The sequence below is a fragment of the Solenopsis invicta genome, chromosome 16 (genome assembly GCF_016802725.1).
Source record: "Solenopsis invicta isolate M01_SB chromosome 16, UNIL_Sinv_3.0, whole genome shotgun sequence".
Lineage (NCBI taxonomy): Eukaryota > Metazoa > Arthropoda > Insecta > Hymenoptera > Formicidae > Solenopsis > Solenopsis invicta.
Window position 1 is genome coordinate 11,292,446 of NC_052679.1, and position 25,410 is coordinate 11,317,855.

General features: G+C 36.2%; 2 protein-coding genes across 7 annotated transcripts in view; one reads left to right on the forward strand and one right to left on the reverse strand.

Annotated features, from left to right (window-relative positions):
• The window catches only part of LOC105198377 (WD and tetratricopeptide repeats protein 1), a 124,704-nt gene extending 107,133 nt beyond the window's left edge, over positions 1-17,571 (reverse strand). For 2 of the 6 annotated variants that reach the window (XM_039458691.1, XM_039458693.1), the window contains exons 1-2: positions 17,334-17,568; positions 13,699-13,815 (exon numbers count right to left, since the gene is read on the reverse strand). In XM_039458691.1, coding sequence (XP_039314625.1) covers positions 13,699-13,764 — 66 coding nt within the window. In that variant the 5' untranslated portion in view covers positions 13,765-13,815; positions 17,334-17,568. Of the gene's footprint in view, positions 1-13,698; positions 13,816-15,766; positions 15,852-17,333 lie in introns of all 6 variants that reach the window. The other 4 variants (XM_039458689.1, XM_039458688.1, XM_039458692.1 and 1 more) reach the window with 4 other exon arrangements.
• Positions 17,572-20,232: 2,661 nt separating this feature from the next.
• Positions 20,233-22,468, forward strand: LOC105198378. The gene is made up of 2 exons (XM_026141033.2): positions 20,233-20,248; positions 21,930-22,468. Exons 1-2 carry the CDS (start codon positions 20,233-20,235, stop codon positions 22,466-22,468), a joined length of 555 nt encoding a protein of 184 aa, XP_025996818.2.
• Positions 22,469-25,410: the final 2,942 nt, after the last annotated feature.

A 25,410-nucleotide genomic window follows, 5' to 3' on the forward strand; every position in this document is an offset into this window, starting at 1 on the left:
AAACGCGTTTTATTTTACTAAGCCTTCATTAGTAAGCTTATAAAAAAAACTAGTATAAAATTCAATAAATAATAGAATTTAACATTTATGGAATAGCATCTCGGATATCACCGCAAATTACACAGAAATGAACTCTAGATCCAAATATGAGATAAACACGCAAATACATAAAAATAAATGCATAAATATGTAACAAACCGCCTTCCCACACCGGCCAAACATCTGCCGGACGGCAAATATCGGCGCAAAGCGCCCAATAAACTTTTCAAGTTCAAACGAGCGAGTAAACGGACGCATCCGCGCGTCAAATATCTCCACGCACACGCGCTTTTGCTTCGTCGCCATCCTTTCTTCCTTCCTTAATTGGCCTCTGGATTTCGGTCTTCGCACAAAGATGCAAGTACCATATGTTTAAATTAAAATTATAAACAGGACTTGGGCCAATGTCCTGAATAATACCTTCAGTTCTTGTATTTAAATATTTTTCCGTTTTTCCCAATTTTTTCTTTGAACTCCTCGATTTTAAAATGTGATTCTCGTCCAGGTCCTCCTTTCTTTACGGAATCTGGGAATAAAAATAAACTTCCCCAATCTTCCAGATTTTCGTAAATTCCGTAGAAGCCTCTATTTCTTGATTTTTTTCCTTATCTGCCGGAGCCGAGCAACTTAACGTTCTTCAATTATCAATTTAAGGCATGTGATTCTTCTTTACTGATGTTACAAAATATTTCTTAATCTTCCATGTGCTTGCGGTCTTCTGGACTTCGTGTGAAAAGATAACAAAATAGCCGTTTCTGATAAGTCATCGAATCTCGTCAGTAAAACTCTCCAATTGCACTGTTTTCTCTGTCAAAGATTTTCCGTTGATACACGCCGTGACCACTCTCTATGATCCATGATTTATTAATATTGTTCACTTAATTCCTCCTGCGTCTGAGATCTTTACCTTACAGCGGTCAATCTGGATTCTAATACGGCTTCACCGTTCGACTGCTCAACACAAAGTCCTCCGTCACCGTCCGCTGCCACGCGCGCGCGCGCGCGTGATCCGTCTCAAAATACTCAAAAGTATTCGAGTGGCGGGGGATACTGCCTCCGTACCGGCTCCGACTGCTCTCCGCACATCCCCTCCTCTCGACTCTCGAGTATATAAAGACCGAGATCGTCGAGAGAAGTTACCTTTTTCCGCTTCTGACCGGCTTTCCAAGCAAAAGAGCACTAGGTCAAGACAGAGATCGAGCACTTCGATCTCCGATAAGTCACTTAGCTCTCGACCGTCCCAAAACCAATCCACGCCGTTCCAACATCCTCATTGCTACAACAAGCGCAAAAAAACTTGGGCCCTGTCAAGCCACTTGACGGCAGGCAATCCTCTACCGCATCCCGAGTTTGGTGCTACCACGCGTAAGAAGGTACGGTGTTCTGTGCCTCTACCAAGCGCACTTGGCGTGGGGTAGTACCACTCGGCGATTACACCTGCGGTATTAACCGCCTCGCGACGAGCGACGCGAATCGAACATCAAAACACACACGGATCCATGTACCGCGCCGCGCTCCCAACGCGCTCCGCGCCGCGTCGCATCACGCAGCTATTGTTACGAGTTACAATAACACGGCCACCTGCGTAGGAAATGCGTGACGTCAAAGTTCTGAGAATACGAACGCGTAACTCCACGAAACGTGTCTCACAACGCCGACAAAACTGTAAATAGCCGATTCCGACTTGTAATTTCTGTTTGCGAAAATAGTCTACATTATGAAATTGTCACGTTCATCCGTCCGCGCGTTTATTTTCTCTTCTTGTTATTATCGTTACTATTATCTGGTGTTACTTTCATTTTCTCTTTACACTATCAGTATCAGTAATAAACATCTGTAATTATCATCTATAAAACTAATCGGTAAAAGTTCACATTAGGGGAGCAGCCTCTGACGACCTTGACCTTGACATATGTTATCAATGGAAAGGGACTGAGTGACATACAAAAGGTTTTGAGTAATGCTCATTTTTTATTAAAAAAATATTATCGGAGAAAGAAAAAATAGTTTTTCTTAATTATTTCAGTAAATATTTATTTTATGAAAAAATGTATCAAACAAAAAATGAAGCTAGTAATAAGCTCTATAAAAAAAAAAATCATTTACATATTTTATCTAACTTCAATACTTTAGTCGTTTATAGTAGAAAAATGTTTTAAAATAATTTTTTTTTTTTTTTTTTTTAGTAGTTTTGCATGAAAAGTAGATGCTTGGGCGGGGGAAGAGCTCCGCCCCCACCCTCGCAACCCCTCCCTGTATTTTTTTGAACCTAACCCAGCCCGTCTTAGTCGGTTCACTAATAACGGGGTGGGTGCGGAAGGGGGTGGGCCATAATTTCAAATCTAATATCGCAACGTCAATTAGATATCTTTGGCCAAATTACAACTAAAATAAGGTTAGGTTGGGTTTTAAAAAAATACGGGGAGGGTGCAGGAGGAGGAGCGGAGCCTTTCCCTCGCTCACGCGTTCTCTGTATGGGTTTTCGACGCAAAACAGTTTTTCTACAATAAAGACTAAAGTGTTGAAATTAGGTAAAATATGTATATGACCTTTTTTATAGAGCTTATTACTAACTTCATTTTTTGTTTGACACATTTTTTCGTAAAATGAATATTTTCTGAAATAAGTAAAAAAACTCTTTTTTCTTTCTGTAATATTTTTTTAATAAAAAGTCAGCATTACTTAAAACCTTTTGTATGTCACTTAGTACCTTCCCATTGATAATATATGTCAAGGTCAAGGTTGTCAGAGGCTACTCCCCTAATGTCAACTTTTACCATCGTTATAAATAAATAATAAAAATAAATAAATACTTAATAAATATAATAATCTTTATATCAATGTTTAAAAAAATCGGACAAAATAAGAAATGCATGTTTTAGCTTTCCTGTACGAATTGGTGCAACCTTTTACTGCACAATACATTTTTTTCGAAAATATATTTAAATTAAGTATCGATGCTTTCCGACAATAACTCCACAACAGGTTATTCGTACCCGCCTCTTAATTTTCTGACAATAACAATGTCATATATATCACGCATCACGCTTTTGATAGCAAACAGCCACATGTTATCGATTTATAAAATCGAAATGTTTGTTCAATTTCCGCGCAAATGTGATGTCAGCTTAATGCATCACCTAATGCGCAGAGAGGTCTTAAAGCTCGGACCCCGGAATAGCATACCCTTGTCTTTCTACCATGATTAAAACTATAAGAGATAGAAAAAAATGTTCTGAATAAAAATTGAATGACTCAAAGAGTATAATAATTAAAAAAAAAATTGTTTTAATTATTGATTATTAATTAAAAAAATTTTTTTAAATTATTGTTACAAAGTAGGGGAAAGTGGAGCAGTTTGATGCAGAAAAATTCAAAGTCAAATTTTATGGCTATTAAAGAATGTGTTTGAAAGATTCTATTCATAGCTAAATTCAATAATAACCTCATTCATATCAAAATAATTGCCTAAGTGAGAAAATAAACAAAATATAACGTTAAGTAAAAAATGAGATTTGTATCATTCTGCCCCACATAGATACATCAATTGGGGCACTTTGATACTATATAATAATTGTATCTAACTGATAATAATTTGAAACACTTTTGTAGCAGGAACATATTTATTCATTAAGAGATCGCAATCAGTCTTACATATTATAATAATCAGTCTACTCCTTTCTTCTAATCAACCTTTTTATTTACAGTTAAAGTAATTTTATTTTGTTTTCACTATCAATTTCCTCTTGCATACAGATTATATAATATTGTTATTGTTATTGGATATATTCTAATATAAAGTTCTGATAGGCAGGTTAACGTAAAGATCCAAGCACATGATGTTTGCAAGAACAAAAAAAATTTGTTTTAAACAAATTTTATTATTCTTATAGCTTTATATCTGTATTCATATCTTTATATCTGTTTCACATATAACATTTTACTTCACTTATTACAATTACGCATTATTTTATAAATTTTTGAAAACGCATGTCGGCGCCAGCGGGATTCAAATCTAAGATCTTTAGAACCATAACCTAACACGCTAACACTGAGCTAATCGTGCACTTGTGATATCATTTTGGAAGAGGAATACTCTTTTTATAAAGGGTGTCGCGTAGAGTATAGGATTACAGGAAATTTCACTTTATAAATAGAATACTTTTTTTTGGGTGAATCAAACTTCAGCGGGGCACATTGATGCGCATCAATGTACCCCCTACTTTGCTGTATTAATGTGCCCCAAAGACCATTTTGTGAAAAAGTAAAAAACTACAAATAAACCAATCAATTTCTTTAAAATAATAAAAAAGTATCCTGTTGTTAGATTTACTAACTCACCTTTCGTATATTGAAATTGTAGAAATATGGCACAAAAACACATCTAAACACATTAATATTTCACAATTTTTTTTTACTCGAAGGCACGCAAAACATTAGCTCTCGTCAAACGCCATCGACTAACTGAATAGGAGCAGGATCGCAGCTGTTGCGCTTAGGCAGATATAGACAAGTTTTAGTGATGTCGCTACTCGATTACATATTGTCGATTAAGAGATATGAGTGATGCATCAATGTGCCCCTTGCATCAATCTGCCCCGCTTCCTCTTACTCATCAAACCATTTAACTTTCATTCAGAACATTTTTTTCTATCTCTTATAATTTCGACGAGATTCACTTGAAAAGGAAAAAACCGATTTTTTTCTAAAGGGTGTTTTATCTCCTAAAACTAAATTTGAGTACAAACAAAAATATTTTTGTGTTACGAATAAATTCCTCTATGTACACAAAATTTCAAAATTTTTGAATTTTCAAGTTGCTAAACGTTCCTTGTTAGTGCAGATTAATAAGTTTTACAGACAATTAGCTGCATAAAAAGTATAAAGACATATGGCCATATTAAAAAGCTATCTCGATTTCTTTATAATTATCACTTATTAAAAACAATATTTGCATTACTAAAGTCGTTACACAATTAAAAAGTTTCCTAAATTGCTTGAAGCTAACAAACACAAGCCACAACTGAATCCAATCATACACTACCATAGGTAGAAGCCTCATTCCTGACACCATTATTTAGAAACTATGGTACTTGAGCCAAATCACTATTGCCATTTTCCTTCTTTCACCCTAGACAACCTTACCTACAAATTTCATCAAAATCTGTAAAGCCATTTTCCATTTCGTTTTATTTTTTACTTTTTTGTTATTTTTGTGTATTTTAGGCAGGCCATATGCCTTCGGTAAAAGACACTCACTTGCTTTTAATGTATGAAATTTATGTTTATCAATAGTCTTTTTAAAGCTAATTTTTTAATACCTTATTTAAGTTTCTTTCTAATTTTTTACTTGGGTTATTTTTTACCGTACTATATGTTGAGTATATGTCATTTAATGCAACTTCGATCTTCTCGATATAACTTTCTCTACCCAATGCTATTACCATGTTTCCTTTATCTGCTCGGGTAAACAAAATATTCGGCTTGTTTTTACAAAATTATGAAGTTAATCTAAACATCAAAATTATTTTCGCGTCTGTCAAATCTTTGCTTGTGTAGCTGTCTAAATATTTATATAACTGTGGAATAACTATGTTTATTTGTCGAATATTTGTCTCTTTATTAATCTTTTTTTGCATTATGTTGCTTTCCACGTCCTTTATAAATTCGTGTACCACTTCCTTTTTATTTTAGCTAATAGGAAGACAAAATTCATTGCCCAATTGTATCAAATTTGATACAGGTTCCGGTATAAATTGTTGTGATAGATTTAAAAAGCATTTGTCATTTGTTGTTGAGAGGGATTCTTTTGGTGGTTCAAGAAATTTTTTTGGGTCTATGGTAATGTTAATTATTTTACTGTTGTCCGTCATTGATTGTGTTCTTAAAAAGTAATGTCTATTTATCGTCGGTTCATTGGCGTCTATATGGTAAAGGTAACTAAACGCGGTAATGACTGCGATGCCTTATACGTAGGTCAAATTAAAAAAAAATTGAATACTAGAATTAAACAACACACAAATAACATCAAATTAGATTCGTCAAAGCACTCTGTCATCTTAGAACATATCATACGCTATAATCACTCAATAAATGAAAACAACACATTAATTTTAAACACAAAACCAAAATATTACAAAAAATTAATATCTGAAATGATACACATAAAGGAGCAGAAAAACGGACTCAATTTACAAAAAGACACAGACAGAGCTTCTAAACAAATCTTACTTTGATTTGCTTGACAAGTTGATCGGTAAGGATTCAAAACATAACGTAATATGTAAAAGCAATATATAGTTTATATTATCCGTTCTCCTTGACTAGCTCTTCATACTGTCTTATAGTTAGCTCCGCACAAAACAAACACACAACTGAGCACAGTACTTTTACCCATGTGATATACTATTCATAAGTTGTCTAAATTATTAATGTAATCGTCAGTCTATTTAAATTATTGGGGTCATGTTAAAAATTTTTACCTTTTTGAATCATTTTATTTATGTTAATAGTATTCATCTAAATTGTTTTTATTTAGTTAAATTAGTATTAGTTATTTCAACTATTATTATTCATTTAAATTATTACATTTTGATAGAGAGACTCGTAATATCGAGTCGTTGCCTCACAGTGGATCATGGATTCAGACTGTTCTCGCGTTGCATCGACAAATAAAACTATGCTGATTATCATATAACAAACAAAAATCAACATAGTTCTGCGCTCATGTAAAAATTTATATTTAAGTATAGTAATTTAACATTAAAAATGTAAATTAATGCGGCTGAAGGACAAGTACGTCCAAAATGTTCTGCTAACTATATTTTGCTTGTTAAGATTAAAATAAATTGTAATTCAAAAAACCAAATAGCTCGTCCTCGGCCTTATATTACTCATTTGTTATTGATACGAGCCCGGGGGTTGAGCTACCTATCGGGCGCATCTCCGGGTGGCGGATAGGAGAACGGCCGGAGGGGCCCGAGTCCTCCGGGAATAAAATCCTGTGTGGAATTAGAATACCTTCGGTTAGTGGCGGCTATAACTGGTCTTCCAAATGTAAAACCCTGCGTGAAGTCAGGAAGGCCGCTACCGCGAACCAGCTTCCTAAGCCAAGCTGTAAGCTATAGTGGCGACGGCTGCGTGGCACTGAGGGAGCAGTGTCTTGAACGATGCCTCTGGGGCACCAGGCAACACCCCAGAGTAATAATCTTACCCACGCATGCGGAGCTCTGTGTGGGTAGACCTTTTGTTTCCTAGCTACTCGTAGAACTTATATAAACATAGACTTAAACCAACTCAAAGACGTAGTGAGGGAGATGGAGGGCTCGCAGTGCGGGACCTCCAGTGCGGAGGTGGCGAAGGGGGGTGCGGACGGGACTCATCTGGGCTCTGGAAGCGCCACCGCCGTCGGCTCCGGCATACAGACGGAGGCGGTGGGTACGGATAGGGCTCGTCCGGGCTCTGGAAGCGCCACCGTCGCCGTCTCAGAGAAAAGCTCCGCGCCAGCGGCGGGCTCTCTTGGCAAGAGAAACCGCTCTGGTGCGGAGAAAAAGAAGGCCAAACGGGAATGAGAGAAGTCTCAGTATGGGACCTCCTCGGGCACCGTGACCCCCCCCCCCCCCCGGTAGCAACGCCGAGGGAGAAGGAGAGGCACGCCGGCAACAAACGCCGGAAGGGCTTCACGGACACTCCCCCTTCGGCGGAAGGACCCGCTAAGAAGCATAGGACTCAACATACTGGGACTTATGCCGAGGCGGCAGACCCTTTAACAAGAGTTATCATCCCCGAGGGTTATCACGAGGAGGAAATCATTGCTGAGCGGCTGGCTCTTTTAAAGCTGGCCGTCAGCAGGGCAATTAATGGGATCCGAGAAGGGCCCATTCCATGCTTCCGTCGCACCTTCCTTAGGGGAGAGGCCGCGGTAGTTTTAAGCAGGGATGAGGCGTCCCTAATCTGGCTCGCTGAGCAGATGGGGAACATCTCTCCCTGGGAAAACGCCAAATTCAAGGTGGTGGGCCCGGAGGTGCTTCAAAGGCAGCACAGAGCCGTGGTCTGGGGCTTCCGATGAACCGGCCGCGGTCTTGGAGCAGCTGAAGAGGCAGAATCCTGGGCTCAGCACCGGGAGCTGGAAAATTATGGCTGAAAACGTAGGGGCTACCAAGGATGGTAGGAACCTGGTTCTCAGGATTTCAGAGTCCAGCGTCCTTAAGCTAAAGGCGTTGGACTTCAAGCCCTACCTCGGGCTCGACCAAGTCACCTTCAAGGTGAGCGGAGCCCAAGGTGGGGATAGGGAGAGCGAGAAGGGGCCACCTATGGGCGAATCGTAAAGTTCGATCGTTCCGGGGTGACCTTTACTCAAATCAACTCGCACCACAGCAAAAGGGCGATTCTGTCGAGGAAGCAGGCTATGGTGGCACACAGCCATTTCACTGATACAAGAGCCTTGGCTCGTCCGAGACCGTATCAGTGGCGTGGCAGCATGCGGGAGAATATTTAAGTCTCCAATAGCCAAAAAGCCCTGCGTAACGATGAAGGGCATTGACGCCCGACTAATTCCACATTTATGTTCCAGAGATGTGGTGGCGGTCGAGCTTGATGTCGCCGATTCCTTGGGAAGCAGGAGGGTGGTGGTGTGCTTCGCGTATTTTCCTCACGATGAGGTCTCGCCGCCGCCGGAACCGGTGACCAGACTGGTAGAGTACTGCCAGAGTAAGCGGCTTCCCCTGATAGTGGGGTGCAATGCTAACTCGCACCACACGGTCTGGGGAAGCACGGATACCAACGATAGAGGTAGGAGGCTGTTGGAATTTCTAGCGTCGACAAACCTGGAAATTCTTAACAGAGATAACAAGCCCACCTTTTGCACGACGGTGAGGAGAGAGGTTCTCGATCTTACTGTCTGTTCTAGGTATATATCGAGGGACGTGGTCGGATGGAGAGTCTCGCGCAAACCTTCACTGTCGGACCATAAGCAAATCACCTTCAAGCTGGCTTGGGCCAGAGGAGAGGTGGCGATGTTCAGGGATCCCAGGAAGATCGATTGAGACTCCTATCAGGTGGACTTAAAATGCTATTTCGAGGGCTTCCCAAGGAAGCACGGGACCGAGGAGAAACTGGAGCTCTGCGTGGATCATCTGTAGAGGGTTCTGGTGGAAAGCTACGAAAAAACTGCCCGGAGAGGGCGATTAAGAACAGCAAGGGCAACTCGTGGTGGACTCCCAAGCTGCAGGAGCTCAGAAGTGCGGCTCGGGGGGCCTGGAATAGGACCAAAAACATGGGCCGCCAGTCAGACTGGGAACTTCATAGAAGGGCCCAGAAAGACTATAGAGACTCTGTGGTAAGGGCCAAGAAAAGAAGCTGGAGAGAGTCGGTAGAGGGCGTGCCCAAGACTGCAAGAATATGCAGGATTCTAGCCAGAAACCCAGACGCCGTCCTGGACTCCATTAGTCTCCTTAATGGGACAATGGTGACCGGGAAGCGGTGTCTGATGCACTTGCTGGAGGCCAACTTTCCGGGCTTTCGTAGAGAGCACAGAGAACTGTTCGCCCATGATGCGGCGGGCTCACGCAGGGCTCGTAAAGTGGACTGGGGATTAGCGGCCAGCATTGTCCAGCCCGGAAAAGTAAAATGAGCGATAAACACCTTCAAACCCTTTAAGTCGGCGGGACCGGATCAAGTGTTTCCGGCTCTTCTACAGGAGAGGCTGGAGTTGGTCGTAGAATCTCTGACAAGGATTTTGAGGACATGTTTGGCTCGGGGCTATACGCCTAGTGCATGAAAACTGGCAAAAGTGGTATTCATCCCGAAAGCGAGAAGAACGAGCTATACTTCTGCTAAAAACTTCAGACCGATAAGTCTGACTTCGTTTCTCCTGAAAACTCTGGAGAAATTGGTCGACGCTTATGTGAGGGACGTTGTTCTTCCGCGGCGCCCCTTGCACCACGCGCAGCATGCATGGGCTACTCCACGGAGACGGCTCTTCATGCAATCGTGTCGTTTATTGAGGGGCAGCTGGAGAGAAGCGGCTATGCGGTGGGCACCTTCCTAGATATAGAGGGTGCTTTTAACAACACCCCGCACAAGGTGGTGTGTGAAGAAGCGTTGCACAGGGGTGTGCCAGAAAAACTCGTGGAGTGGATCCGGGGCATGCTAGGGCGACGGGTCATAGCTTCGCTGGGAATAACAAAGGTCAATGGATGAGTGAAAAAGAAGTGCCTCCAGGGTGGAGTGCTCCCTCCACTGTTATGGTGCCTGGTGATGGATGGGCTGCTCGAGAAGCTAAGTGAAAGGGGCTTCTTTGTGCAAGGCTACGTTAATGACGTGGCTCTGCTGGTGCAAGGACCCTTTCTTGGACCTCTCTTGGAGCTCATGCAGAATACACTGGGAACGGTAGAGCGGTGGTGCAGGGGGACCGGTTTGTCAGTGAATCCGCTGAAAACGGAACTCGTTGTTTTTACTCGCAAATATAAAGTGGGCACTATAAAAGGACCCATCTTTAAAGGTACAAGACTAGCCTCAGCTAAATCAGTGAAATATCTGGGAGTGATCCTAGATAAGAAACTGTCCTGGAAGGAACATCTTGAAAGCCGCTGTAAGAGTCTGTGCTCTTACTTCTGGATGTGCAGGAGAATCGTGGGCCAGACGTGGGGGTTGAAGCCCAGGATGGTCTGTTGGATCTATACTGCAATACTTCGACCCAGGCTCACGTACGCAGCAGTTCTGTGGTGGCCTAGGGCGCGGAAGAAAGCGGCAGTGGTAGCGCTCGAACATGTCAGAGCTCTGATTTTAAAAGCGACTCTGGGTGTAATGCGAACCACGCCGGTAGCAGCAATGGGCATTTTGCTCGGGATTAAACCACTTCACCAGATGGTGGTGGAGGCGGCTGCGATCGCTGCACACCGACTAGCCTGTGAATTGAAGTGGAAGGAGGGAACTGCGCACACTAGGTTCCCTAGTGGCGTGTTGACCGATTCCATCTTTGGAATGAGGTAAGATAGGATACCAGCAGTTCGGGCCCTGGACAGGCGCTTTAAAGTGCATGTCACAGAGCTCATGGACTGGAAAAAACCTGGGATACTGGTTCAGGCCTGGGACGGGGACGTCTGGTTTACAGATGGCTCCAAGACGGGTACGAGCTCTGGCGCAGGCATCCGGCAAAGAAGGGTGACAAAAAGCCTGTCCCTGGATGGGTACGCCACAGTTTTCCAGACGGAGATCGTGGCAATCCTAAGATGTGCTCAACTGACCCTGGAAGGAAAGGAGACAGGTGGGTGCGTGAGAATATGCTCGGACAGCCAAGCTGCTATCAAGGCACTTAAAGCTCCGATTTGTACCTCGCGGCTAGTCTGGGACTGCAGGAATGCACTGGAGAAGCTGGCGAGGGATAAAGAAGTTATCGTGACCTGAGTCCCCGGTCACTCGGGGATCGAGGACAATAAGGAGGACAATAAGGAGGCCAATCGGCTCGCCAGGGCCGCATCAAGAATGGAGGTGTTTGGGCCGGGACCAGCGCTGGGGGGCCCTTTCTGTCTAGGCAAGAGGATTCGAGCCTGTTTACGGAGCAAGCACCTCGAGTTTTGGAAAAATGAGCTGAGGACCAAGTGTTGACAGGCCGGAGCTCTACTGGAGGAAACACCTAGTGAGGGCCTGGTCAGGAACATAAGGTCCTTGAGCAGAAGAGACGCCAGGCTAGTAGTGCAAATAGTGACTGGCCATGGGGCCCTCAATTACCACATGCACAGGCTGGGCCGATCTGATACGGCCGAGTGTAGGGCTTGTGGGGAAGAAGAGAAGACAAGTCTCCACATTCTTTGTGATTGTCCAGCCTATGCGGAGCTGAGGCTAAAACTGCTAGGCTCGGCATTTCCCGAACCAGGGCAGATTATCAGGCTACCTATGAGGGACCTGAGTCTCTTTTGGAGAGAATCGGGGCTCCCGTAAATGGCGAACGACTGGAGGAAGACACAATGGACAATAGCTTGCGTGCCATAGGCGGATCTTCGACCCGAGAACCGCCCCCTCAGTTCTATTATTATAATTATTATTATTATTATTGATACAAGCCTGAAAATTGATCTTATATTAAAACATAAAATGTAATATATAATACAAAATTGACATAATTTTATAAAAAATTTGCAATCTATATATATTGCTCAAATTATATTACGTGTTTAAAACATAATTTTTTAATGCTGGAAAAAACATGTTTAAAAATATAGTTTTTCTCAAACCTAATCTTGAGAATTAAGAAATCTCTTGACTTTTTTCTATTGCCATTTATTAAAACTTTTAAGCGATACTATATATACAAGGTTGGGTAAAAGTCCGGAAACGGTCAAATATCTCAGAAAGGATCAATTATAGCGAAAAATATATAAGGAGCAAAATTGTAGGGCTTAATAAAATGTACTTAATGATGACTAAAAATTTGACTTTGTGTAGAGAACAAAGACTATATGAAGGTTAAATTAATTTTTTTAATGGAACTGCCTACTTTTTATTGCATATTCTTGTAGTTTATTTTGAGACCCTTCCAAAACACTATAAATAAATGTCTTTTTGTTAAGTATTTTTCGAGTTACAAAACTTGAAAGTTACAGTACCGCCAGCATTAGCATAACCCGGGTGCACCGCGTACAGATTGTACGGTCGCGTGCGTGCGTGCGTGCGTGCGTGTGCGTGTGTGCGTGTATGTATGCGTGTGTCTGTGTGTGTGTGTGCGTGTGCGCGCGTGTGTGAAAGTGGGTGTGTGTGGGTGTGTAGCAGCAGAAATTAAGACTTCACGGTTCGTCACTTCCGCGGTATTTAGTAACTCCAAACCCTCTCTGCTGTGTGTGATATACCTTTGAAAATATCGTTTCCCACTTTCTCAATTAATCAAATGTTCAAAATGTCTTCTTCTACCGTTGACAATGAGCTAAACGTTCATAAAAAATATTGATCACATTTTTTTATTTGTTCTGAAATAATCAGAGATGTTTCCTGTGTGATTCGGCTGCTAAGGTCCTCCAAATTACGTGGTTTTGTCGCATAAACCTTACTTTTGAGATGTCCCAAAAAAAAAATAATAATCAAGACAAATCAGGTGATCTAGTAGGCCAATCAATGGTACCTCTCCTACTTATCTATCCATCGATCAGGAATAACACCGCGAAAATGACGAACCGTGGGGTCCTAATCTCTGCTACTACACACGCGGGCGCGCGCGCGCGCGCACACGCACGCACACAGACACACAGAACGCACGCACGCACGCAGGCACGCACGCACGCGACCGTGCAATCTCTACGCGGTGCACCTTGGGTTATGCTAATGCTGGCGGTACTGTAACTTTCAAGTTTTGTAACTCGAAAAATACTTAACAAAAAAACATTTATATAGTGTTTTGGGAAGGTCTCGAGATAAGCTATAAGAATATACAATAAAAAGTAGGCAGTTACGTTAAAAAAATTCAATTTAACCTTTATATAATCTTTGTCCTCCAACCAAAGTCAAATTTTTAACTGTTATTAGGTACATTTTATTAAGCCCTACAACTTTGCTGCTTACATATTTTTCGTTATAGTTGATCCTTTTCGAGATATTTGATCATTTCCGGACTTTTGCCCAACCCTGTATAACAAAATATATTTAAGAATCTGTAAATAATTAACTTACTTGTATTTCTCTCTGACGTACTAATTCCAGAACTTTATAGTCCTTCTTCTGGATACTAGGAAACATCTCAATGAAAAATATTCTGTCTATTTATCGTGGCACAATATAAGTTACCTCCTAAGAAATATAGATAAAAATATATAATTAAACAAAGAAACTTTCAAATGTAAGAATTAAATACTTAAAAGATAATGCATTAATAATAGTAAGTTCCTCGAATTTCATTTTGGAAATAAGTTCATATTATTGTACTGTGGAAGGATCAAAAATTTTTATTGCGATTAAAAAATTTAATTTCGATGTTCTATAACACCACTGTTGTAATTTTAACGACTCAATTATGATTTTGACATGAATAAATCGCTGCTTGTTGTGAAATCTTTGTTGCAACTATTTTAGAAATATCTATACACGTTAACTAATATGATTGTTAATTCGACTGTTATCATTGGCAAATGTTAAGTCTAATTACTTGTTATGTGAAATAACTTTACAATCTCTTATTTTTTCATATAATTATAAAGCTCAATTTGATATACTTAGACAAGAAGATATCAAATAGTAGATAACAAAAGCCTAATGCTAGATATTTTGGTACCGTTAAAATTTTCTTTTGCAAAAGAATTACAATGTTTTACTGTATCATTTTAATAATACGGTGTTGTAACCAAGAATATAAAGAAATAAAATTCTACGAAACAAAAGTATAAACATGAAATAATCTGCAGGAATAAGGATTATATCCAAATAAACTTTCAACAAATATAAAAAAAAATTAATCAAATATAAAAATATACAATTATAAGTTAAAATATAACGTATAAATATACATGAAGGAATAAAGATGTATAATTTGACGTAACAATCTCTTTTCTTTGTTTTTATAACTATTTCAGAAATAACTGCACACAACAGCTACTCATTAGTGACCAGCGGTGATTGCCGTTATCTATATAAAATTATTTAATAAATCATCTAGATAAAGAAATAGCTTTATCTTGCCTTTATCTAGGTTATAATGTATATTGTCTTCATCTTTATTTTAGACAAAAAAATATTATCTTTTTCAAATTATCTAAGATAATGCAAATAAAAATGATCATAAAATATATTGTCTTTAATCTCAGTCTCAAGTTACCAAATTTATCCTAACAGATTTTTTCAGGGGTTGCTTTCTGAAATTCAATGTCAATAGTGAAAATCTATAGATATATAATACAACCTATAGATTTTTAGTACTGACAGTATATATCAAAACACAATTCAGATCAACAAAAGTGGAATGTAAAAATTTCCCCAAAACTATAAAACTCGAAAACTTTTATAAGAAATTTTGTTAATTATTATATAATATAAATTATATTTATAATATATTCTTTCTATTTTTAACTTGGATTTTTATTTACGTATTGATTTAAATTGAACAAGAAATATTTTTTATTAGATTAAATTATTTCAAAAACTTTTGATTTAAAAAAATAATAATTTAGAAGTAAAATTATAAACATATTTCATACTTTAAAGTGTTTTATTCAATAACAATATTATCTGAAAATTATCTAAATAAAATTATATATACTTTTATCTTTTATCTAGATAAATTAAAATTAAATCATCCTTATTTTATTTAAAATGTGTTTACATGTAATTAATCTTATCTTTATGTAGATAAATTTTAAATTATTTAAAATTATGCAACACTAGTGATCATTAATCTAATTATCATCATTGGCAATGTATCAAGCCTAATTGCTTGTTATGTATAATGATCTTTGTTTTATCTTCATATAATTGCTTGTTTTAATATACTTACAATTAGACAAAGAGATAACAAAATCTTAATGTTAGATTTTTTTTATTATCACCAAAATTCTCTTTTGCTAAAAAAAGCATGTTTTTCATTAGTATCTTGATACTATATTATATTTTAAAATTTCCAAGAATACTGAGAAATTATACAAAATAAAAGTATAAATGTAAAATAAATTCCACTGACAAAGATTACATCAAAATAGGCTTTCAACAAATATAAATATACAAAAAAGTGTAAAAATACAAATAGACTTACTCGCTTATTTAATACGCTGAGCATGAGGGACGAGTTAACTCGTTTCCGTTCAGCATTTATACAGCTTAGGGACAAGTAACTTATCCTATTCAGCAAGAGAAGTTTTGGATCAAATATGATAAACTCAATAAACATATAAAAATTCATATTTTTCTGCAAATGTTGCCATGGCTGAATAACAAGTGGATCAGTAGCCAATGTGTTAAAATTGTATCAAAGTTGACTGTTAGATGAAATTGCTACAACTTTTATTGTCATATATTATAAAGCTTGTTTTGATAAAATACAGTTAGATAAAAAGATAACAGAATACTAACATTAGACATTTTAACATTGCCAAGATCTCTTTTGTAAAGAAATCATTGTCTTTCACATTATCATAATAATACACTGTGTAATCATAAGAAATACTGAAAAATGAAATTCTATGGAAATAAAAACGTAAATACACAAACGTAAAATAATTTTCAATAAAGATTGCATCCAAATAAGCTTCCAGCTAATATTAAAAATATAACAATATACAATCTAAGTTTTTTTCTTTGTTACAACTATTTTAGAAATATCTGCAGATATTCGAGCAGATATTAATTAATCATGTAACCGTTGTTTCAATTATCATTCACAATTATATTAAGCATGACTGCTTGCTATATGGAATCATTTTATAATCATTTATTTTCATACAATTACAAAGATTATTTTGTTACACTTATAAAGAAACAATAGACAAGGAGCAACAGAATTCTGATATTAGATTTTTAGTATTTCCAAAATTCTTTTTTATAGAGAAAGTATAATCTTTCGCTTTATCAACTTAAGAATATATAGTATAATAAAAAATAACCTGAATGGTGTAAAAAAAAATATAAATATAAAAATATAAAATAATTCTAATAAGATAAAAAAGAGGAATTTTTTAAATTCATTGATTGATCAATTGCATTAAGTGCAATTTTTACAGAACAAAGTTACATTTGTACATAATGCAATTGATGAATCGATGAATTTAAGTAAGAAACCCAAACAAGCTTTCAATAAATATATATATACTTGACACTAAAAAAATAGATAGATTTATGTCCATTTTTACCAACTCAGATTAATTTTGATCTCGACTTAACTTACTCTTTATGTTTTTCTAGTTCTAAAAATTAGAAAGATAAAATTATTGAAATCGAAGTTAATCTACATTGATGGAAATTTATATTACTTACTTATTTAACACTATATCAAATTTGACTATTTTTTGAACAATTTTAAGATTTTTGTTTTACTTTTATATAATTATAAAGCTTATTTCGATATGACTAGACAAGGAGTTATCATAATTCTAATGTTAGATTATCCAGTGTTGTCAAAATTCTCTTTTGTAAAATGAACATAACCTTTCACTTTATTATCTCGATACCATACATCGCATTCTAGCCATGAATAGAGAAATGAAATTGTGTTAAATAAAAGTATGAGTGTACCAATGTAAAATAATTCCTAGTGATAGAAATTGTATCCAAATGGACTTTTAACAAATATGTCAAAAAAATATAACGTGTGAATGTAAACTTACTTGCTTATTTAAAACTTTTTGCGTAAAAATTCCGCACAATAGACCGATTCGTACATTTCATCCAATTTTTTATTCTTCGCATGATTAAATGCACAATACACAGTGAAGAGCATAAGTTCTACAAGAGTTACATTACTTCTTATTGGAATATGGATATAAAACAACTCTAGAAAGTATAAGAAAAGGAAACGATGAGTGGAAGAGTGAAAAAGAGATGAACAAGAGAGAAACAGCGAAAAAGGGAGAAAGAGTAAAAGAGAGAAAAAGCATTATTTTTTGCACACACAGTGTGCGTAAGTAACAATGCGATAGCCAATCGTCTTTTGGTACGTATTATAATTTCCATAAAAGCAGAAAGCTCATTGGCCACTGCGAAAAGGACGAATCCGATAGCGCACGGTGCGATAACCCACCAACCAATCACCTTGACTTAAGCCGCAATCACACTACAGGTTGCAAGCTCGGTTGCAGTTGGGGTTACTATTGAGTGTTGGAAAACAACCAATCAGAAAGAAGCAGTTTGCCTCTTAGGGGTGTATTGGCTCCTGCATACCAGCGCGATGACGCGACACGCGACGCGCGATTATCCAATAGGCGTACAATTTTTTGAGAAAGACGTACGCCTAGAGTCCTATATAAAGAGAAAAGCGACATCGAACCCCCACCACAACCTTCAGTATCCAATTGAGTCCTCCATCGCCTTTTTGGGACCGTTCTAACGTCATCAAACACCATTCGTATTATCCTGCAAACAGCTGTGGTCACAATATGGCTGCTTGTTTTGCCATTCAAGTATCAATCAGATTACCAATCAGACCTTTGGACATCAATGTCGCTTCTCTCTTTATATAAGACTCTACGTACTCCCATTGGATAAACGCGCGTCGCGTATCGCAAATCGCGCTGGTCTACCAGAGCCATATTCCGAAAGTTCTATTGAAAATATTTCTTTTAATAATAGAGTTGGTAACACTGTAACTAACTACGCTGTGTTCCGTAATGTAAGTTGAATTTGTGATTATCGTTGGCTTGCAAAGATCAGCAGAGGAGTTAGTTTAATTTCTTGTAATTTAATTATTTATAAAATAATTTTAATGACGTATTATTTATTAAAATAATTCTAATCAATAATATTTTTTAACAATAATTTTTACTAACTTAAAATAATATTTACTAACAATAATTTTTATTTTGAAATAAGAATTAAGCAAATAGATTTTCGAAAAATCCGTGATGCTAAAAATCGCAAGTTCTGATTAATTTTAAATTATTAATTGTAAGTAAATTAGATTATATTTGTTTGTGTGCACTAATGCATGATAAAAATCATTTTGTTTAAGTAGTTGGAGAGGCTACAGTAGTTTAGCTGGCATACTTATAAATGTAATAAAAGTTAAGTTTGTGATTTCGTTAGCTTGCAGAGACCATCAAAGAAGTTAGTTTAATTTCTTGTAATTTAATTATTTATAAAATAATTTTAATGACGTATTATTTATTAAAATAATTCTAATCGTGTATTATTAAAATAACATTTAGTAACAATAATTTTTATTTTAAAATAGGAATTAAGCAAAAGATAGATTTCCAAAAATTCCGTGAAACTAAAAATCGCAAATTAATTTTAAATTATTAATTGTAAGTAAATTAGATTATATCCGTTTGTGTGCACTAATAGTGCATGATAAAATTTATCCTATTTAAGTAGTTGGAGAGATCTAACAATTTTAAGCATGCCAGCTAAGCTACAGTAGCTTAGCTGGCATGCTTAAAATTGTTAGATTTCCCATACAGCACAAAGAGATTGCAGGAACATTGCAGAATGATTTCATTGAAACATTGTAATATTGCATTTTGATTGCGAAACATTGCTGCAACATTACTGGAAGATTGCAGCAACATTAAGATGTCCGCTTTTTGAAATATTGCATTGAAACATCCCATTTTTCCAAAATATTCACATAAATATTATTACATCACATAATTCCAATAAATAAAACAATATTTGTGTAACATTTTAAAAAAATTTTCCGCAAAAAAATCTCGGGAATATTTTTTCGGAAATTTTCAAGCGATCACCCATCCAAGTCGCGACTCCGCTGAACGTTGCTTGACCTTCGTGATCGCTGCGAACTGATTCCTCATGATGACCTGTAAACACCTTATGCTGATATGTGTATATAACTGATCGATAGATCAGGTATATACGTTATCGAAAAAATGAAATATGTATAATTAAAGTACAATATTTATATAAACAAATATAAAATTATAGTTTTTTTTATTAATTTTGCAAATGCAGAATAGCATTTGGAATAACTTTTCTGTTATTAGTTTAAATAAGATGCAATTAGAAAATATATATCAATATAATACAATAATTAAATCAAATAAAAAAAAAATTTTATTAAAAAAACCATTAAAAAATATTGTTTGTTCATTGAGCTGTAGATCGAGGTTTCTTCATATATGGACCTATTTCATCTATTGATATAAATATTTATATTTCTTAACAATACTATGGGACCGCATGCCTTTTTCTAGACGTCTTAGAGTCAACATTTGAAGGATGTCTGCAGACGTCTATGCAAAGTCGATTTGCAGTCAACTTTGAAAGCATGACTTGGATAAGTCGACTTACAGTCGATATATGGACGGTTGTACTGTTAGGGAATGTAGAGATTCAGCGGAAAATTTAGTAACGTTGCCCGACCTTAGTTTGCTAAATGCAGATGAATAATTATGGATGAGTTAAATTAATATATTATTATACGCAAATATTTTGCTTTGGCTCTTTATTGCCATTACATTAGCCTAGTTTACATCGTACACTTGATACGCGTATTAAGCATCATATTCGTATCAAATTTGTACTAAATTTTTAGTACTCACGATGTAAACGATGCCGGATCAACTTGGTACGAACGTATCAAGCAGAAGTATCGTACTAAACTGATACGCGTACCAAATAATACAAATGACGATGTAAACACTGAAACGTATTTTGTAGCGGAATAGGCCTATTAAATATAACCTTAATTGACCGATCTTATGATAAGTAATCTTATTTGGTCTCTCTGAAACGATAACATATTAAAAAATGTGTAAGAAACGTTAGTACGTTCGATGTAAACGAGCCTGCATTAAAGCATTGGTGCGCACCAAACTTAATACAGGTACCAAAGTTTTAACGATGTAAACTAGGTCATTATTAAAAAATTATGATATTGCAATATTTCCAGAATATTACTGACATATGCCATGCGATGTTGCAGGCATATTGTTAATTTATGTTTCTGCAATGTCTCCGTAATATTACATTGCAATCTGCAACATTGCAACGTTGCTGGAATTTTCTGTGCTGTATGGATTTTATTAAATATTATTATAATTTCATACTTATTTCATACAAAATCAAATAAGTGTAAGATTATAAAAAAAGTAATATCAATATTGGCAATATCAAAAAATTTATCCTACAAACAAACTTTGCAGTTAATTTTCAGTCTTTGGAAGTTTTTGTGCTTTTCAATTTCTATTTTAAAATCAAAATTATTGTGAGTAAATAATATTTTAATCAATAATACATGATTACAATTATTTTATAAATAATTAAAATACAAGAAATTAAACTAACCTCTTTGCTGATCTTTGCAAGCCAACACAATAATTACAAATTTAACTTACATTACGGAACACAGCGTAGTTAGTTACAGTACTACCAACTTTATAATTAAAAAAATTATTTTCAATAGAACTTTCGGAATACACCCACAGTATCTACATTGGTTCCAACTATGGAACAGGAGAGACACAGAGCAACATTGCAAAACACAGCTCAATCTTAAAGGGCCTTGCACATGAAATACATAACGAGTTTTTGTTGTTATCTATATAAAATGTTGTTATCTGGATAATTATCTAGAAAAGAAATAGCTTTATCTTAATTTTATCTAGATGATCAGAATATAAATTATCTTAATCTTATCTTAAATTTAAAAAAGTGTTATCTTTATCAAATTATCTAAGATGACGTGTAGTGGGATTAATATTCTAAAACTGTAACTCTTTTTCAAGATAAATCATTGTCTAGTAGTAGTGGAGACGATGATTTTTTTCGTGAAATGGACAAAAAATTGTCAATTGTAACTCGGCAAATCCAGTGATTAGTAGCAGCATTGAAGTACTTTCATATTTAGAATCTAAATCCAAAGAATTAGAATCTCTTTCATTGTACCCACATGTCAAATTTTTTTAAAATATAATACATCATTGCCATCATTGGTAGCAGTAGAGCGCCTCATCAGTTGCGGACAGCAGATATTTGTACCTAGTAGAAATCGATTATCGGACAAATTATTTGAAAAACTATTATTTTTAAGGAATAATGATTTATAATTTTCTTTTCATTTATTAATTATTTTAACCAATATATGTTCAATGTTTAACCAATAAATAGAAGTTTTATAAAAATTTTTCTGTATCCTATGTCCTTCCTTAACAGTAAAATTATCTTAAAATTATCTAGATAAAACAATGTATAAATTTATTTTTTATCTAGATAAATTAAATTTAAATCATCTTTATCTCTATCGTCAGCAATATCGGGGGACTCTCCTACCAGTTGGCCCCCTACCACACTTCAAAAACTTACTGGTCTCAATGGGTCTCACATCAAGAATTCTATTGATTTTGTGAACAAAATTGCAAAGATCAAAACGAAACCCAATGACATCCTGGTGAGTTTTGATGTGGTTTTATTGTCCACAAATGTCCCGGTCCAGTATACGTTGGACATTATCAAAAAGTCTGACAAACTTCCGGCCAACTTCTTCCCACTAATAGAACATTGCCTAACCTCGACCTATTTCCAGTTTCAAGGAGAGTTCTTTGAACAAACTTCTGAAGCAGCAATGGGATCCCCTGTTTCACCCATTATTGCGAACATTTTTATGGAACATCTCGAAGACAAAATTCTGAAGAACGCACCCCTCAAACCTTCCACATGGTTCCGATACGTAGATGACATATTTGTTATATGGAGCCACGGCAAAGAAACTCTCCCACCTTTTCTCGCTTTTCTCAACGCCCAACACCCAAACATTAAGTTTACAATGAAGGTAGAACAGAAAAACTAAATTCCCTTCCTAGACGTGTTGGTTCGAAGAAATAGAGATGGTACCTTAGGCCATCGGGTTTACCGAAAACCAACCCACACTGACCGATATCTTCACGTAACCTCCCATCACCATCTGTTACAAAAGAATTCAGTTATCAGCTCATTGGTATACAGAGCCCTCACAGTTTCTGAACCAACGTTCCTGGATGAGGAGTTACAACATCTTAAGCCTGTCGCAGACGATACGTTTTTTCTTACGGGATTGCTTACGTGCTCCTATACTGGCTGCGTTCCGATATACACTGCAAGTACTGAAAATCTATAGTTCATGTTACGTATACTATAGATTTTCAGTACTGGCAGTAAATTTCGGAACGCAGCCACTGGCAGTCTTACGTGTTCCCGTACTGGAAATGGGTAGCTTACGGGCTACGCTACTGGCTCGCGTACTGGATTTTCGTAATAGATCATGTCCTATTTTTCTTACGTGATTCTGTACTGGTTTATTGTGAAAGCCAATCAGGACGCAGTCTGTATAGGTTATACTGGGTTATACCAGGTTATACTGTCGAAGTGTTGTCAAAGTTCAAACGTGAATTCACTTCGCAAACATGACGTCGTGCAAAAATGAAAAGACTTCAAAATAGTCCAAAAAAAGTATTTTATGTTGAATAGAGGCCTACTAATAGGAACCATGTTTATATGCGATAAACACACTAAATTACCATAATAAGCACAGTAAAAGTAAGGCATTAAAGAATGTATTGACTGTCGACTCCATAAACGTCGGCGATATTTATTTTGTTGTCGCAATTTTTCAATAATTAAAAATAATGCAATAGCAATTTTACGACAATGTACAACTGTTGCAATAATTTTATCCATCTCATCTATCTCATCCATATTTAAGCGTGCCGCTTCTATGAAACAAATTTCAGTTGCTCAGCCCGTACGAAAACTCACACCGTGTGAAGCCACGGCCAGTAGCACTGCCAGTACCATTGCCCGTACGGTAGCAAGTAAGAAAATCCAGTTAGAAATCCAGTAAGAAAAAACGTATCATCTGCGGCAGGCTTTAATCAGACCTTGACTAGGAATGGGTACAGTTGTGTTCATTATAGTTGCGACACTTTTTCTTCGATAGTTTTTGGAATGTAACCTTGCTCATAGAGCGGCAAACGTAATTGGTTGGATCCACAAGTAAGAACCAATCATGTTCTCAGTTCTCGTCATAGTTGCGTGTTCAGAGACGCATCTAAGAAAAAGTGTCGCAAATATAATGAACACGACTGTACAACAGCAAGAACATTAATCAGATAACCAAGAGATTGAAGAACAAGATCTCCAGTCCCAACGACATCGAAACTCTGGATGAAGAAAGAGAAAGGAAAATGACGGCTGTCCTTCCGTATCTTCAAGGTACAGTTGCTTTCATTATAGTTACGACACTTTTTTTGGATGCATTTCTGAACGCGCAACTATAACAAGAGATGAGAATGACTCATGGTGGAAGGGATAGCATGGTGTGCTCAATTTGCAGCCTTCTTTCTCTAAAATCTGCACTCTCCGTCGTTTTTCTGCCTCTTATTCCAGAGGGCTGCCAACTGTGAAAAGTTGAAGTATTTCACTTTCTAAAGTCTGTACACCTGATATAACTGTCTTTGTCGGACGTTTTCTATTTTCACTCTGTCTCTTTTCTTGCAGATAGTTACCGCTGTAAATAAATGTTATTAAATACAACACGACACGAAAGACTAACTGCGCTCATTGTAAAAAATTAATAAAAATTAAACAGTTTGTGTAAAATATGAAGATTAATAGTATTTAATAATAAAATAATATTTGAAATAACACTACAAATATAAATATCGTAATAAATTTTACGATAATTTTAATAATAAAAAATAAAGTTCTTAAAAATTTTAAAAACAACCATTGATATACAAGAATTTTTTCCAAAACAAGAAATAAATAGAATTATTAAGTCCACAAATTGTTACAGAATATCAATTTTTTGTAAATAAGAAATTATTGAAAATTGAAGATATTGTTTCATTAAGAATAAAAAGAAAAAAATAGTTGAGATAGTTAAATTAAATAAAATAAAATAATATTCATTGATTTTATGCTTGAGGTATATGTTGCTGTTTTCGAATGAACTGACTAAGACAATCTCTACCGACAAAATGTGTAGAAATAAGTCATTATTTTTTATGCAGGTTTCATGATAAATATAATAATTTATTATACACAATTCTTATATTATACAGTTTTTAGATACACATAATTATTTATTATTTTATACATTTCAAAGTTAAAAAGCTAAGAGCTAAAAGTTCTATTTGATTTTTTTCATTTTTTTCTTGTTTTTGGTGGCGTTCAACACATTGCATATGTTTCCTCCAACCTTCGATTACTGTAATAATAAAACAAAACATCATTGTTTATTGTATATACCAAGAATTTCGTGGCACATTAAGATAGCAAATTACTATCATCAGTAATCGTTCAATGTTGTTCTTACCTTCTAAATCGATCCTTCGGTGATTCTACATCTATCATATATTCCTGTATATTCGATGGATCATCAGGGCTGACGAGTAACTCGGAAGACTGCATGTACATTTTCGTGGATAACGGGAAGCGGAAAATCTTCGGCTATGACTTTGAAGTCCATATTACTTTCATTGTCACTAAAATAGAAAACATAAATGTTACTTTGATAATGTTATGCAAAAAAAGGAATGTATTTTTCAGTAATTAATACATCAATTATTATTTATTCATGTTTACCTATTTTCCGTTTTTGGTAACAATAATGTTGGAACGGCAAAAGCGACTGTCTTCGAATGTCCATAGCAGGTCGAATCTTCTTACTTCTCACAAACAAATCTTCTGTGAAGTGTGCTAAGCATATATTTGCTGAAAATTCAAATGACAGAATAATAGTTAAGTTAACTA